The 18,062-nt window shown below is 37.0% G+C and overlaps 1 protein-coding gene across 1 annotated transcript in view; it reads left to right on the top strand.

The window, feature by feature from the left end:
* Pip5k1b (phosphatidylinositol-4-phosphate 5-kinase type 1 beta) overlaps window positions 1-18,062 on the top strand; it is a 285,611-nt gene that overhangs the window by 108,557 nt on the left and 158,992 nt on the right. The window contains exons 2-3 of the mRNA XM_026389267.2: window positions 7,839-7,922; window positions 11,168-11,236. Of these exons, the coding sequence (XP_026245052.1) occupies window positions 11,168-11,236 (69 nt within the window). The 5' untranslated portion in view covers window positions 7,839-7,922. The remainder of the gene's footprint in view (window positions 1-7,838; window positions 7,923-11,167; window positions 11,237-18,062) is intronic.

Below are 18,062 nucleotides of genomic sequence, written 5' to 3'. Positions count from 1 at the left end.
CAAATCTCAGCCCTTTGACCTCTTAACTAGGCCCCAGACAAACTGTCCCAAGTCATGCACACACCTAATTGGTGAAGATGACCCTGCTGGTCATCTATTTAAGCTCTTAGAAAATTCCCAAAGTCATAAAAACTGAAATGTTTGTATTAGCTCCTAGGCTACCTACCAGTCCACATTTCCATTGAGAATCATGGGACTTGTACATATCATCACCCCACATCTATTTTTCTGCCTTTATTACAATTTCATTTTTGTTCTATGGCCAAATCACTGACCTGTTTGTCCTTGGAGTCATTCTCTGCTCTTCTGTGTTCTGTGGCAGAAGGCATTCATCCCATAGAGGCCACCTTTCTTAGGCACCCCAGGAGATCAGATGGTTTCCAGCAAATTGACTCCTAGGAACACTGAGATTAGCAGGTAGAAGGTGAAGGGAGAGGCCAAGGTGTTCTCCCTCCTCTCTCTCTGCCTTGGGTGACATCTGTGTTTTCTCATGCCTCCAAATATACCCCTATTTCTGTGGCTCTGTTAATCAAAATTCACCATGTTGTTCTGGCCTGGACAGACACCTCTGGCTTCTCAGGTCTATTAACACCACCTCTGCTTAAACCTCTAACCTAAAAACAATAGTGACTTCCTGCTAATGCTTATCTGCCTTTCTCCACTACCACTAATTTAGCTTCTCAGCTCATCTATCACATATATAACAAATTCCATGTATTAAATTCCTTATCTTTAGCAGACCTACAGTGGTTTCTGTTTTCCCTATTGGGCCCCAGCAATTCTCTTGAAGTGATAAACTATCGGTATTGCCTTTGTTAGTTAGTTATATGACCCCAAGCCTCCAAAGCATGCTGAAAATACCAATTCCCCAGACCTACCACAGAGGAGTAGTAATTTACTTGTTTCGATGAGTGGCCTAAGAATCTGAATTTTCTAAAAACTCCCCAGATGGTTCTGATGCCCAGCACTGATAGAGAGAACAGAAAAAAACAGGCTGAGGTGGAGGTGCTTAGAATGGGGTGTCACTAAGTTCATTTACCAAGTAAGGACTTCATTTCTACAAATCATTCTCCCAGCAAGAGATCCTACCTCAAAAAAAAAAAAAACTTAAATTACTACTTCCCATGTACTTTATAGGATAGTTCATTGTAAAAGTCAACATACTACATGCTAAATTGGGAGGTTCCAGGGATTATTTGGAAGATATTAAGTGAGATAATGTGTGTGAAAGCATTTCACACATCATAGTTGTTCAAGAAATGATGGTGGAAGCCAGGCATGGTGGTATGCACCTATAGTCTCAGCACTAGGGAGGCTGAAGTAGGAGGATCACTTGAGCCCAGGAGTTTGGGGCCAGTCTAGGCAATATAGTGAGACCTGTCTCTTTAAACAAAGATAGTGTCTGACCTTCCCTCAAATACAGTTAAAAGCATAGAAATGTAGAAAGCTATGAAATAATATAAATTATTTATTCCTTAAGGTAATAGAATCCAGATATTAAATACCAGAAGGATAGACAATCAAAGAGTCAAAAAATGTTCATTGCTTGCCATGGATTATTGTTAGCTAAACTGGTATCTCTACACTCTGCCCACATGACACCGTATGTTGGTTCTGTTCAATGTCAGAAGTCATTTTAAAAATAAATTTCGAACTGGGAATCTTGTGTCAGATTATATAGCAACACATTCTCTAATAAGGGCCTGAGCCTTATGATTATCCCTTACTTGGCCACCGGAATTTTTGCATTCCAACCTCTTGCCAGAGACTACAGTCACAGTTATAACTGTGAGTGCTCCACTGTCTCGTTCTTATCAAAAGGTTGGTTATGAGAAATAATATTCACAGAGGACTGCCTGAAGGATATGCACTCTGATTGTTCCTCACTGAGATAGTGTAAATTTTATTCATGGCTCATAGCAGGTCATCAGATAGCTGCCAACTGAGATCTGCATGTATTAGCTTCTTGTCTGTTTCATTTCACTGGGGAAAATGATCAAATGTATCTATTATTGTGGAATTTTGAACTCTGTGCTAAAAGAGAAAACTCTCACAGGTTTACTAATGAAGAAAATTAATGTTACCAAGACAGGAGCATGAGAGGAGCATCAAAATATTCATCTTAAACCAGGAAGAGAGAGAAAGCAATACAATACTTACAAAGAGATAAGAGAAAAGGACTGTGGAGCAAGACCTTGGACCAGCCAAAGGATCTGCTCAGATATGAGGAAAAATGAAAGACATTTGTGGATACGGAGTGGCTCCAAGCCTACCATCCACATGCTATTTCTAAGGGAACTGCTTGAACGTTCAATCAGTTGTGTGAACATCCTACAGCTTAAGGTGAAGTCTAAATGAATGATGATAATGCGACTATTAGCTATCAGTTGTTAATTAATATTTCTTGAAACAGAAGAGACATACTGTCTATGAAGAGACATTTAGTAGTTTGGAATAGAGCAAGCAATGCAAGTGTAAAAATATTTTACAAATATCTCCTCCTGGGGATAAGGAAGAGAGAAAAGGTTGGGTTCTCTGGAAACAGGTTCTGGGACAGAGTTTGGGGTACAGGATAGTTATTATGAATTAATACCTGTCCTATCAGTTGAATTGTGTTCACCAAAAAGATATGTTGAAGTCCTAACTTCCAGAGATCGTGCATGTACTCTAATTTGGGAATGGAATCTTTGTAGATGTAATGAGGTTAAGATCAGGTCCTGAGAGTGCTGTGCCCTGACCCAGTAAGACTGGTGTCCTTATAAGAGGAAAGTGTCATATGAAGACAAGAGACACACATCACAAGAAGAAAGCTATGTGTCGACAGAGGCCAAGACTGGAGTGATGTACCTGCAAGCCAAGGAAGGCCAAGGATGGATGGCCAACAGAAGTAAGGGGGAGACAAGCAAGTAGTCTATCCAGAGGCCCAGAGGGAGCAGGGTTCCACTGGTACCTTGATTTTGGATTTCTAGCACCCTTCAGAACTGTGAGAAAATAAGTTCCTGTCACTTTAAGCCACCCAGTCTGTGGTGTTTTGTTAAAGCAGCACTAAGAGACTAATACAGCCTGTGAAAGAAGGGAAGAAACACAGAGGCCACATAGCCTGTGCCACCTCGTCAGCAAGCTCTAGGAAGAGTGCTGCCTTGTCATTTGGTCACAGGGAGGTCATGGCCTAGTGTGAAGTCACATCCTGCAGAAGCAGACCCTGTGGCACTGTCAGCTGGAGATATCTGCTGACCACACTTCCAGTGATGGGCCGTCTTCCTTTCTCATAGGAAGATCAAAATGCCGTACCTCTGTCTGTACTATGGGAGCCAAGAAAAAAAATGTCTGGGGAATATAGATGACATATAACCATTTTGACTTTTTTAAATATATAGATTTTTAAATGATTTTAAATTACAAAGATAACTATGATCAAAATATATATGGAATAATAAGTTAGTAAGAGAAAAAATGGAATCATAAACATAATTAATCCAGCAAATAAGGAATGAGTAAAATTAAATGCAGTAACAACTCATGTAACTAATAAATGCAATGGAAGCAAATCAGACACAAACTTACTACAACTCATGTCAAGTTTTCTGGTCCCCTATCAAATAACAACAGAGTCTTAGATAAGCAAAAACTGAAAACTAAAAATCCATTTTAAGCTGTTCATAAGAAACACAGGTAAAACAAAATAATAACCTTAAAGAAGTTGAAGATAAAGAAATGACCAAGGATATGCCAGGCAAATGCAAACTAAAGGAAATTGGGAATGAGCATATTCATATCAACTACAATGAAATGCAGGATGGAAATTATTAAATGAGAAAAAAAGATATTTTTTGAGAACAGAAAGTATAATTCACAAGGACACAATCATAGACATCTCCTTCATTCACCAAACAATGTAGTTAGAATATATGATATTAAAAAAGGGGAGAGAAACAGAAGAACATGATAAAACTATAAATAGCCATATGAGGGAGTTTAGGTATAATTTGTTAATAATATGACAGAGTAGACAAATAATGAGATAGGTTAGTGATGGTATAGGGCATTTCTTCTCTTATATCTATGGAACATTCACCAAAAACAAAAATCTATTTCCATGGCATTAGAAGAAAATAAGTTTTGGGGGAGAGAGCGGATATATGACTCATTCCTTAATCCCAGTCCTATAAATCAAGAAATTGGCACTGAAAGAATAACCATGTGTAAATGCTTGAAATTAAAAAGACCTTAGATTAAATTGAAATGAAAACAAAATGACATGTTATCTGGAAATTAGAGTACTCTACATTAAAACTCACAGGGAAATAATTTATCAGGAATAATTTATAGCCTAAATGCTTTTGGATTGCATCTAAATTTTTTAAACCAACCACCACCCCCCCCAGAAGGAATTACTAACAGTAAAAGCCAAAACAATGGAAATGGCCACAAGACAAATAAAAAGGGAAAATCTGACTAATAAAAAGATACATACAATATTAAATACATAAATGGTGATAAATTTTAATATCTAAAGGAAATTGATGGTTTCTAACAAATTACAAGTTATCAAAATTTGACCCAAAGTTGTTATAAATCCCAGGAGATGAATAATTATAGAACAAATCCAAGGAAATGAATGATTATAGAACAAAAACTGAGTATATCTAAAGAGAAAAAGCTTCCAGTTTTATGAAAAATATCAATTCTTTGGTACAAGTAATGATAGAGGCACAACACTATCACTCATGAATATATCCTTTTTTAAAAAAAAATGAGCAAATCAAACTTTTATTCTATAAATACAAAGTTTATTCTATAAATACAAGGGTGGATTTTTGCATTATGAAATCTGTCAAATATATACATTGGTACAACAGACTAAAGCAGAACAATTATAATTATAGCAACTGATGCTGAAAATACATTTTATGTAGTTCAGTAGACATTCCTAATAGAAACTAAAAGTGAACTAGGAATAGCAGAAAGAAACTGCCACATTTCTAAACCCAACAATAGCACCATGGTAGATGGTGACTACCGAAGGATGTTATAAAAGCCTGGCGCTGCCATTACTCAACTGCTGTGACTCAGCATTGTTTTAGAAGTTCAGTGAATGCAAGAAGAAAAGAAATTGAAATAAACCACATAAATATTGCAGGTCATGTGACTGAGGATCTACTTAAAATCTTTTAGAATTCTACAAAATATTTTGGAAAAATAACTGGGTAGAAGATACTGGATAAAACCCATTTTTCTTTATATGAATTAATAACTGATTAGAAATGCAAATAGAGGGGCTGCATTTGTAGCTCAGTGGTAGAGCACTTGCCTAGCATGTGTGAGCCCCTGGATTCCATCCTCAGCATCACATTAAAAATAAGTAAATAAAGCAAAGGAATAAAAAATACAATGACATTATAAAAAAGAAATGCAAATAGAAAAATCCCCATTTAAAAGAATGAAAAATGAAAACATCTAAAAATTAATTTAGTAAGACATAAGTCAAATTTTTAAAAATCTAAGATAGTCGAAAAAGACTTTAAAGAAATAGTGAGCTATACCATCTTTTTGAATGAGAAAACTTAAAATTCTAAAGAGAACAGTCCTTTCCAAGTTAGCATATAAATTTTTATAAAATTATAGTCAGAATCCAGACTTGGAGAGTGAAGGTGTTGTCAGATCAATGAATATATAAATTCCGGGGTGGGAGATACCACAGATTGATCCAGGGGCACTTAACCACCGAGCTACATGCCCAGTGCTTTTTTATGTTTTGAGACAGGGTCTTGCTAAGTTTCATAGGGCCACACTAAATTTCGGAGGCTGGCTTTGAACTTGTGATCCTCCTGCCTCTGCTTCCAAGCTGCTGGGATTATAAGCATACACCACCACACCCAGATAATGAATTATGATTTTAAAGTCTGAATAAATACATAACTACAAGGAAATTGCCAAACATGAAAGAACAATAGTATGGGAAACTTGCACCAGCAGATATCAAAACATACTGTCATGTTCCTGCTTTTAAAAGCGTGTATTAGCTCAGTAATCCACAAGTAAGTCTTTGGAACAGAGTAGAGTTCATAAATAGAGATACAGAGGAAAACTGAATGTATGCTTAAAGTGAATGTCTTTCCAATAAGGAAAAGGTGTATTAAAAAATAAATGATATTGGGGCAATTAACTTTCTATCAGGGAATGATTGCATGTGGATTTAATTTCATTTAGAGTGAAGATCTAATATTAAAAATGAAACTATAAAGGTGTTAGAAGAAAATATGGGAGAATGGATGTATAATATCTCTGTATGATGTATAACATCTCTGAACTCTCTGCTGTATCCTACAATGGAAAATTGGCAGATTTGGTTTTGTAAAATTTTAAAATGTCTGCATGAAAAGGTACTAAAAACAAGGCCAAGTGAAGAACAATAGGTTGCAACCCATGTGACAAAAGTTAATGGTTAGGGTCTGGGGATGTAGCTCAGTGTTAGAGTGCTTGCCTAGCATGCATGAGGTCCTGAGTTAAATCCCCAGCATCACCAAAAAAAAAAAAAAAAAAGAAGAAGAAGAAGAAAAGAAAAAAAGAAAGAAAAGTTAATGATTAATGTACTAAGGAATCCTATAAATTGTTGAGGAAAAAAAGATCAAACAGCTCAGTATAACAATAGGCACAGAACATGAACTAAAAATTTTAAATCACCAAAAAATCAACCCTCGTTAGTAGTGAGAAAACTTGCATTATAACAACTGAAATGCCATGATCTGTCCATAAGGTTGGCAAATACTTAAAAATGGTGAACATCCAGCACTGTTAAGTATGTCAATAAGCAGGCACTTGTTATGCACTGTTGGATTGATTGCTTGGATGTTTTAAGAGAAAGAAATGTAGCAATAGTCACGCAAATAGTTAATGTGCTTATCATAATTGCACTCCTAAGATTCTTTCCTACAGAAATAAAAGTACTCAAACATTAAAGATGTTTGAGTAAGGCTGTTTATTCCTGCTCTTGTTATGGTAGCCAACCCTGGAAACAATCTGAACTGAACGTTCAACCAAAAGAGAATGATTAAATGATGATATATGCATCTTGTGAAATATTTTGCAGTTACTTTTAAATGAGTAGATGTGTAGATTTGGAAAAATATATCTAAAATAGATTTGTAGGAACAGAAAATTTGTTGAAGAAATTGTGTGTCCATATGTGTGTGTGTATAAACAAACATAGGGGACATTTTGAAAGTCTGTACAGCAAAAAGCTAACATTGGTTATTTTCTAAAGGGAGAAAATATGGGACCTGATTCATTTTTACTTTATATTTCTGTGCATTTTAAAAGTTGATTACAATGAGCAAGTATCTCTTCTGTGTAAAACATAATTATAGCCAAAGAGGATTGTTGAATTGTGGTTTAAAGTTGTGTCATCTGAGCAACTCTAACAAAAATCACAGTTGATATATCAGAGGGAAATGAAAAATTGTCCACATGTCAAATGAAGTCCCCTCTATGAAAACCCACAATAGAAATTTTCGCTCCAGCCTCAATCCTCCAACACCTGTGGTTTGTTTTAGGCACTGGCTTGCTTTTCTCTCTTGGACAATGGGCATCTGGGAACTGATCATGTCTTGCTTTGCTGTGGCAATTAGGGTTCTGAGACAAATTGAAGACTTCCATTTCTTCAATGCCATATTGGATTACATGGCTTATGTCCTATGCATAACCCCTATTGATGGCATCATCTTATTGCCTCTTTATTTTTCCTTCATATTCCTTCCTTTTAAATTTTGTGTGTATGTATCCCTGGGAGAAAAATAGGGGTATGAATAAATATTGACCAGTGATTTTTATTTTAACAGGAACCTGGGAAAGAAAAAAGTTGCAACATGAATAGGCCACCCATCACTACCAACTACAGATGACTTGCCATTTCATTTATAAAGGTAAGAAACTATAGTCTGTGTTTTTAATGAATTCTGACTATGCAGTATATTTGCATATCTTTTTACTGTATACTTACTTATAAATAAATATTCTAATGCATGAATCTCATTCATGACCTTTAATTTTGACATTATCAAATTCAAAACAAACATTAAGCAAACAGAAGCCAGAAAATTTGTGGGTGTTGGTCTACCTGAAGGGACAAAACCCAGATGTGGTCTCTGCCATTAATTATTGCTTGTGATTAAATTTTTAATAACATTAGCATTTTCCTTATTTTTAAAGGAAGGTAGCACTTACTGCAGAGTACTTGGAAAACATAGAAAAATATAAAAACAAAAACCCTAAAGCATTTATAATTCTACCATCTGTAGATAATCAGTACTTCTGAGAATGTCTTTCCTCCTTCCTCTTATGTGTATATGAAAAATATATATGATTATAATGTTTTTTAAAACAATGTCTTTTATCTATACTTACCTTGACTTCCATAATTGCAAATGAAGTATTCTAAGTGGTGTGGAAATATAACAAGATTAGGAACAAATAGTAATCACCACTCTCACCATTTCAACAGTTCTTTGCACTTTATCAGCTCATTCCCAAGCATCCCATTTGCCTCTCCAACCCAGGTGTCTCTGGTTATTAGGTCTGTGTGAGCTTTGATAAACATCACTCTGTAGAAGGATAAAATAAAACAAAACAAAAACCCTTTGAATTCAGGTGGTAGTTCAGGGCCCTCCATTATCATTATTATCTGTTTTGTGCACCTTAAAAGGAATTGATTTTTTAAGACTGAAGTTTACCCATTTCTCTCCTCCTCTCCCCTACTGTCAAGTCAGGGGTGATTTACAAAATAATAAAAAAAATACTTTAAGACCATCTCATCATCCATCCTTCATTCATGCCAGTTGGTCAATTTTTCATTGAGGTGGCTTTTTCAAGCACCCTTCAGAGTCATTCTTGAAGTGCTTGCATTTTAAAAGCTGCAAAGTCTTAGATGTGCAATTACTGGAGTGACATTCTTCAGGGAGGTCTTTATTCTCCTGGCTCTATTGAGCAGCTGAAGGTTTGTTTTTATACTGAGCCTGATATTTTAAAGCCTTTCAGGCGCTTTAATTTTCCTAGTATTTCATTCAGAACTCACTAAAATATTATCCCACGGATACTAGAAAACTCAACGGTTCTTTAAGCAAATTAAACAGATACAGTGGAAAGCAGTCATTTGTGAAACACCTGTCCTTGAAACTCCCTATTCTAATATGGACAGATTGAATAAATAGATCATAAAAATTAAAAGGATAGCAGGGTGGTTTGATTGCTGGGTAGTAATAAACTTGGTAAGGTGTGCTTGCTGTGGCCCATACTTTCACATTCCTACATGGCTTTGGCCATACAAGTTACTGGCGGCCCAGGCAAACTCAATCATTGAGTGCAGAAAATTGACTGGTGAATTATTCTGTTTAGCAAATATGGCATTTATTAAAAGTCTCAGATTTGAAGAATGCTTTAGAGATTTCTAAGAAAGTCAGAAGTTTTATCTATCCCTCCATACTGTAAGAAATGCTCTTCATGGAACTTAATATAAGACCCTCAAATATCGTGACTCTGTACAGTTACCTTATTTATCAAAGAAGTAACTGAATTTAAAAATTCAGATTAATTTGAAGTGAAAGTTTTAATAAGAAGTAAGAGAAATGCATTTGAACATCTATATTTCTCTGTGAGAAAAAGTGTTCTATCTAAAAGCATTGGGGGGAAAAAATCAGATAACCAATAGCTAAGTGCATAAAACTGTAAAGCTTCTCTGTATCCTAATTATAAAACAAATTAAAAAATATTCAGCGACACAGAAAAATATTAATAATGCATTTGATAATAGATTAGTAGCCTCAAAACATAGAAATCAATAAGGAAATCATTAATATTAATAACCATTACAGATAAATATCAATATCTGAAATACTAAGACTCAAATAGATGAGCAAAACAGTGGAAAATTCAAAAGAAACATGAAGAGCTAAAATGTTGTGAAAAACAATGTTAACCTTCACTAGTAATTTTCAAAGATGCAAATCAAAATCAGGAGAGATGACCTGGTGCTGAGGCACACACCTGTAATCCCAGCTATGAGACAGAGACAGGAGAATTGCAAATTTGAGGCCAGTCTGGGCAACTTGTGAGACTCAGTCTTAAAATTAAAAAATAAAAAGAGCTGGGGATATAGGTCAGTGGTAGAGCATTCCTGGGTTCAATCCCCAGTACTGATAGATTAAGTAATTGTTCAATTAATTAGGAGAGGCCTTGTTTTACTGTCAGATTAACAAAGATATCAAAAAAATAGTAATCGTTGCTAAGTGTGTCATGAAGCAAGTTCCCACTCACTGCTGTTATGGTATAAATGGATGTAGTCTTCTTGGAAAGAAATTTAGCACTATATTTTAAGAGCTTGAACTTTTTAATACCTTGGTATGATTTAATAATTCCAGGACTCTTGTCCAAGAACACATTGAAGGTGTAAGTACAAAATAATTATGTGTTGTTTTTAGAAGTAAAATCCTTGAATCACCTCAACTGTCCTCCAATATTAGCATTATTAACCTAAGTATTGACACGCAACAGTTTTCAGACAGTGGTATACCTCGAAAGTAGAAAACATTATTGTCCTTACAATGAAATTTTTATCATCAAATGGGAAAATACTTTTTAGGGTACATTAATATTCAGTGACAATACTGAGTAAGGCAGTATTGTAATATTTTTCATATAAAAATGCCTAGAGCAAAAAGTGGAAACAAATATGCTAAATTGTGAATAATGGAGCCGCTTATGGGAAGTAGAATTAAAAATGATTTTTTTCTCTGATTCATAGTTTTTGGTACTTTCCAGATATTTTTATAGTGAGCATTTATAACCAGAAGAAGAAAAAAATTTTATGGCTTCATAGAAAGAAACTTATGCTCATCATGTATACTTGGCCTTCCATCGCCTCTTTCTCAGAGCTTACAGAGTTAAGTATACTACCAAAATGATTGAAAAGTAAAGGTTGATTTCACAAAAAGTTAGGAAACAAAGATTTGTGGGTTTTTTTTAGCATTCTGAGAATTTCTTCTTTTCTTAGAAACAACAACAATAATGATAACAAAAGCAAAGTTTAAAATGCCTCCCTTAGTTAGCAATGTTATTAATATGTTGTATATCAGAGTAGAGTTTAAATTCAAATGAGAATATTTTTCCCTTGTAGATGTCGTCAGCTGCTGAAAATGGAGATGCAGCTCCTGGAAAACAAAATGAAGAAAAAACCTATAAGAAGGTAAGCGTCTTTTGTTCTTTCTTCAACTCCTGAAGTGGAGCCCTGGTCTATTGTTTGGCATGTTAATATTGTCAGAGGCCTTTTCTTCCTTTAAAGCAGTTTTAAGTTACTGTTTTAGCTTCCTGTTGCTGCTCTACCACAAACTTGGCGTTTGAATAACACAAATCATTATAGTTATGAAGGTCAGAAATCTGCCTTGATGTCTGCAGAGCTGCATCCTTCCTGGGAGATCTAGGGGAGCACCATTTCCTTGTTCTTTCCAGCTTCTAGAGGCTGCCTGCATTCCCCATACCATGTCTCCTGTCCATCTCCAATCCAGCAGTGGCTGCTGGGCATTTTTTCCTGCTATGTCACTCGCCACTTTAAAGAACCTGTGTGATTACATGAAGCCCTCCTGCTTTCAAGTCCAGGGTGATTTCTTTATTAGAAAGTCAGCTAAACAAGCAACCTTAATTTTATCTGTAGCTTCAACTCCTCTTTGCCATACAATGTGACATACATGTCCCCAAGCGTTAGGTCAAGGAAATCTTTGGGAGCCATTTTCTGCCCACCACACTTACCGTGATAGACTATGAGGGAAGGTAGTTATTATTCCTAAGGTGGCTTTTAAGGGCACACAGTGTTCAGCATCTAGTATATGATTTCTTTAATGGACTTGTTGCTTTCCACCAGAACTTTAAACATTTTCTACCTTTGGATTTTAAACAAAGCTGAAGTATGAAATTCTACACACACACACACACACACACATACACACACTTTTTCTGAGCCTCTCAGATTTCATGTCTTTAGCTCATTTCACAGAAATCTTAATTTTCCAGACTTCCCAATGTATCTTATCTTACTACTCTTTGAATTTGATAAATCTTTGGTTCCTAGCAAGCAAGTTAATGTTCAGAGACATTTCTGGGTAATTTGTATCCCCAGGCACTGCTATTCCTGATTATAAATAGACTATAAAGATTTTAAAAATTCTTTCCCTCCTGCCCTCTTGGGAATAGGAGGTTTGTGTATTGAGGTTTTATTATATTTTAATTTTTTAATTTTCCCTTTTACCTGTTACTCTTTGATGGATCATTGATGAGACATTTTATCAGTAAGTGCTTGAATCATTTAATCTGACCACACATTCAGATGATCAAACTAACATGATACATTTCCTGTTCAGTTTTTATAGGGAATAATATGTCCTTTTTCCTGATATATCTTTCTTATCTGAGTTTTTCTATTCATCCAAACCTATAAGTTTAAACCTATAAGGTTATCATCCAGAATGATGATGCAATTAGGGAAAAGCAGGGTGGAGACTCAAGAGGTCAGAAATGTCACTCTGTATTATCTGATAAAATTTATGCATCTGGCCAAAGGTTACAATACACTATTTTTTTTTTAAAGAGAGAGTGAGAGAGGAGAGAGAGAGAGAGAGAGAGAATTTTTAATATTTATTTTTTAGTTCTCGGCGGACACAACATCTTTGTTGGTATGTGGTGCTGGGGATCGAACCCGGGCCGCACGCATGCCAGGCGAGCGCGCTACCGCTTGAGCCACATCCCCAGCCCATACAATACACTATTATTGTTTATTTTTAGATACTGGTAGTAAAAACAAATGCCCTTATTTGTCTAAGACTCCACGTAAACTCAGTCAGTCATGAGACCAACATAGAGATGGTTACACTTTCACCGTCTCTAAGCCTGACATTACTTCAGGTCAGTGTCAGGCAGCATTCTTGATCAGCATTGCGCAGTGCAGACTGTTGACTGAATCCTGACCCACAGGAGCCTCCTTCCTGATGCAAACATAATGCAAAGAATATGATCATGACAACCTGAAGTTAGTGGCCCAAGAATTTAGTAAAGCAGGTTGTAAGTAATATTCTAGGTTGGATTCTACCTTTAATGTCTCTAATGGAATATTTAGCTCAGCAGTGTTGGGAAAGTTATAAAAACTAAAAATCAGATCCTGTGATAACAAGTAATTTCAGTAGATAAAAGAAGAAAAGGAAAGTTGAAAGGGGAACAACAATGAAAAAAACCTAACTCCACACACAAAACAAAATACCAACAACTACAGAGATCTTTTTGATGATCTCTGATTTTAAAAGGCATGTAAGCAATGGATGGTAAGGTATGCAGCTCCTCTAAGGAAAACACTGGAATACAAAAACCAGCACATCCCCTAGAACCTTAACCCTCAGTAATATAGTGTTGATTTGCACAGCAGGAAGAAAGGGTCACTTACAAAGAGTGTTGCTTTGCTGACAGATAAAAGCTTAGCTGAATTATTCAACTTAATTCTTCTCCATTAAGAAGTATATCTTCAAACTGGAGAAGGTGTTAATGAAAGAGTTAGGAGAGGTGATAATATGAGGCACATTCACTATTGCAAACATGTCTCTCTCTGGACCCCATAAACCATTTCCCAGATGAAAGAACTTGAAGCTAGAAGACAGAAATGCCTGAGTAATGCCTGAGTGTGAGCTTTGAATGCATTTGAGAATAGGAGGATGGTTATAAGGCAGGAGATAAGAAAATATTATCCCTAATTTTGGGGGATACCAGGGATTGAATTCAGGTGCATTCAATCACTGAGGCACATCCCCAATCCTATTTTGTATTTTATTTAGAGACAGGGTTTCACTTAGTTGCTTAGCATCTCAATTTTGCTGAGGCTGGCTTTGAACTTGCAATCCTCCTGCCTCAGCCTTCTGAGCCACTGGGCTTACAGGTATGCACCACCACACTGGGCTTTCCTATTTTTTTACATGAGGGAAAAATGACAAAGAAACTGGAAATGACAGGTCACAGACTAGATGAGTATCATCAACGCCACCATGAACTTCGTTAGTTATGATCTTTACAAATAACTTAAAATTTCTTTCCTAGTCCTATGGCTCTGATGAGCCATTGTGTCTTTGCTGTGACTTAAGCCAATTCAGGTAGCCCAAGTTAAGGATCCCACATCTACTGTGCTACAAACAAGAAAGAGAGGAAAGGAGTCAATAAGAAAAATGAGAAGATTGAGGGAAACAAGACTTGTAAACAACTGTAGTCAGCGGTGTCTAATGAGATGACTAAAAGAGAAAAACTCAGTATGAGTCTGTGTTAACCAGCTGGCTTAGGCTTTCTGAATAATACCCAAGATTTACTGAGCAGCAACAAGCAACACTCAGTATCATGAGTGTTATGATTTCCACATGTTTTTAGGGAACACTCAGTTTCAAGGAACAATTCTATACTCTCCCTCTCTTGATTATTTGCACATGATTGTTTAGGCTGCCTGCTTTTTTTCCAAACTCCAGTTGACCATTTCCCTAATCCATTATCAGTCCTTGGCAAGCCCAGGAGGAAGTGTTAAACATAAGGTTAATATCATCAGCTAAAGGCTAAAATAAGTTTGGTTTTAGCTGCCTAAAACAAACAAGCTGCCCATTAAGACAGGCATTAAGAGCTGCCTCGCTATATTTACAGAGTCTAGTATTTCGATTCTCAGGTAATTCACTGAGTGTCTTCTGCAAGAGTTGTAAATGCAAAAGCCTGGAGCCACCACACAGGTAATAAAGGAGTGAAATAACAGGGGAACCATCAGGAGAATATAGGCCTTTATAAGGGGAGGGGTAGCACTCTGCTCCAGCTAATAGAGCAACGCATAAGTGCTTGCCCAGGACTGCCATGTGGTCTGATTTCTCAGAAAACCAGAAATAAGCATTTTGATGTGAAATGTTTTAAATCATCAACTATTCCCAATTTTTTAAAAAATATACTCTCAGCAAAACAACATGTCCTTGGAACAGATCAGGCCCATAAGCTGCAGTGTTTTACAACCTCTGACCCACTGTTGGTATGAAAAAGTGAGGAAGAAAAGAAAAGGATGCAAAAGAAATACCTGTTAGAACTTGTCTCTGCTTCACATGACCTTAGAATTTATTTGAGAGGAAAAAATGTGATCCCATGTGAAAAAAAAATTAATGAACCAAATCAGTATTAGTGCCAGGATAAATAGCATTTTATTTAATCAGCTTGCAAATCCTGATGAGCTCCAAACTCACAACAGTGTTCTGGGGCTTTTCCCAGGCTTGTTAGCAGATCATTTTGCTGGGACAAAATTTTATAATGTCTCATTGTCTTTTGTCATGACAAAACTCCAACTCTTTTAGTTGACCGTATTTTCTGTTTTACTTACTTATTTGTCTTCATGATAGAGAATTTTATGAGCACAGGCACAGAATCGGGTTGAGTGTGGTTTTTTGGAAGAGGGGGAGAGACCAGACTGAACAAAGTCAGGTGTCAGTGTTTGGGGAAAACAGCAGGTAATTTGGGAAATATAGACTGGATCTGAGTGATACCTAGTCTTAGGGATTGGAGGGCTTCAATCCACGTTATATGACTAATATGTTCTAGGCCAGTGTTGTCCAGTAGAATTTTCAGAAGTACCTGAGGCTGTTGGGTTTTGAAACATGCCAAGGTGTCCAAGCACCTGAATTTTTTTAATCTTGATTTTGGAAAATTTAAGCTTAAATAATACATGTGACTGATGGCTACCATGCCAGACAGCATATGTTATTTGTTCTATGACATCATTGTGGAGGATAGTGAAATAATGCAATGACTATACAAATCTAGTCACAGTGTGCAAGTTCTATGCAGCCAGGAGACAGTGACACGGGAAGTTTTTCTGTTAGTTGAACAAAACAGTTGGGTATAAATTTGGGTACAAAAAGAGGAAAGCTGGGTATGGTGGTGCATACCTGTAATCTCAGCAGTTCTGGAGACTGAGGCAGGAGGATTACAAGTTCAAAGCCAGATTCGGCAACTTAGTGAGGCCCTGAGCAACTTAGCAAGACCCTGTCTCAAAATTAAAAAAAAATAAAAAGAGCTGAAGATTTGGCTCAGTTGTTGAGAGTCCCTTGGTTCAATTCCTGGTACCAAAAAAAAAAAAAGGAAATATTTAAAAAAAAAATCACAGTGAAGACTGACCTGAAATTTTCCAATCAGAGTGACTACCAGAACATTCCTGCCATTGATGGAACTAAAAAATTTTGGGAAAGAATATAATTTTGGTTTTGTTTTTGTTTTTATAACAAGGCAAGAGATTTAGAAGGAAGCAGGGAACAGGGCAGGAGGTCACATTAAGGGTACTATTAACTAGGTGAAATACTGACTGAAACCAGCTATCCAAGTATTCTCTATTTTAAATGTGAAACAAATTGCCCAGCCCAATCCTAACCCTTCCAAAAACAACAGATAGCGTGGCAATTCAATGACAAATGCCAGGTCACCTAGCAGTCTTCAGGAATATGATACAACCTCCAGCCATGGGATGTCCTGATTTTGTGATCTCTCCTATAGAACAGTTAGCATTTCCCAGCTACCTGGACATGGACTAGCATGGGGTGTGTTTATTACCACCCTTTGCCTTTCCTCCTCTCTCTCCTCTGCAACTAGGCCTCTACCTCCTTTGCTTCTCGCTCCTTCCTGGTACTTGTTCAACACAGGCCTCCACTGGGAGATTCTGGTTCTGGTGACTTCAGAGGGCAGTGAGGATAGAGCTCCCCTGCCTTTGTCTCCAACACTGACCAGGGAGATGCCAGGTCTCTTTAACCAACTTCCTCCATGTCTAATAGGACCAGGACACACTCAGGTAGCAGCCCTTGGCCTCCGGTGCCCCAGCCAAGTTTCTCTTCTTGTTTTATGTTTTCAGACCTTAGCTGCCATTTCATCCCGAGTCTCAGCTCGTTTTTCCTCATCAGCAGAGACAGGCAGCAATGGGGTGGAGGGAATAATGTCTGGTCCTCGCCACATTCTAAGGAAAGATGTCTTTTATGACTTTTTAAATATGAGTAATGTTTACAGTTGTGGGCCAGAGACACTGTGATCTAAGAAGAAGCATTTGTTTAAATACAAGTTTTTTTATAAAACCTCTCAGGGAAGACACAAAAGACAGCTTAATAATAGCTGCCTCTAGGAAGAACTCTGTGGTAGGGCTCTTGAATTGGGGAAAGATCTCTGTATGTACCTATTTATGCATATTTAATTTTGAAACATGTGAATGTATTGCCTATTTAAAAACCAAATAAACAACATGTCAAAATTTTGGAGGGGAAGTGAGCTGGCAGGTGTCCCATGCCCCGACCACTCTTCCTTTCCTTCAATTCTAGAAAGCCACCACTTCCCTAAAACTAGCAGACCTGTGCTGTGCCCTGAGGGAACCACACTCTGCAGCTTAACAGAGGCATCTTTATGTTTGCCCTGAACAGCAGCTACACTGGTCCCTTAGGAAAGTGGTCCTTTCACATGTGACACCTAGCTTACCTTAGTCCTCAGCCCCTTAGCCCAGTGGTTCCCAACCAGCTATTTTGCCCACCAGGGAAGATTTAGCAAGGTCTAGAGACATTTCTGGATGTTGGAAGCTCGTGCTGTTGGCTTCTAGGAGGTGGAGACCAGGGATTCTGCATCTTAGAGTGCACAGGAAAGATCCCCCAAAGAATCACCTAGATATTGCTAGTACCAAGGCTGAAAAACCTTTGCCCTAAACCAAACTAGCCTTTTAAGAGGAGGGTCGGATATGAGTCCAGCTCTGCCAGATACTAGTTTCTAATCCTGAGCACTTTTTCTAATTGATTTGTATCTTAGTTTTCCTCATTGATAAAATGTAATTAATTCCTACTCTGAATGGCATATAGTGCTGTGAGGATCAAACAGTTTAATAGATGTGAACACATACTGAGCAAAGAATATTAATGAGTGAAGTCACTGTTTTTGTTAGTGTGAGCGAGGTCCCACCACCTCTGATTTCCAGATTAGTCTGTGGGAACAGAGCAAGGCAG

The sequence above is a fragment of the Urocitellus parryii genome, chromosome 4 (assembly GCF_045843805.1).
Source record: "Urocitellus parryii isolate mUroPar1 chromosome 4, mUroPar1.hap1, whole genome shotgun sequence".
NCBI lineage: Eukaryota > Metazoa > Chordata > Mammalia > Rodentia > Sciuridae > Urocitellus > Urocitellus parryii.
The sequence above is the reverse complement of the archived record's forward strand: the minus strand, read 5'-3'. Positions and strand labels throughout refer to the sequence as shown.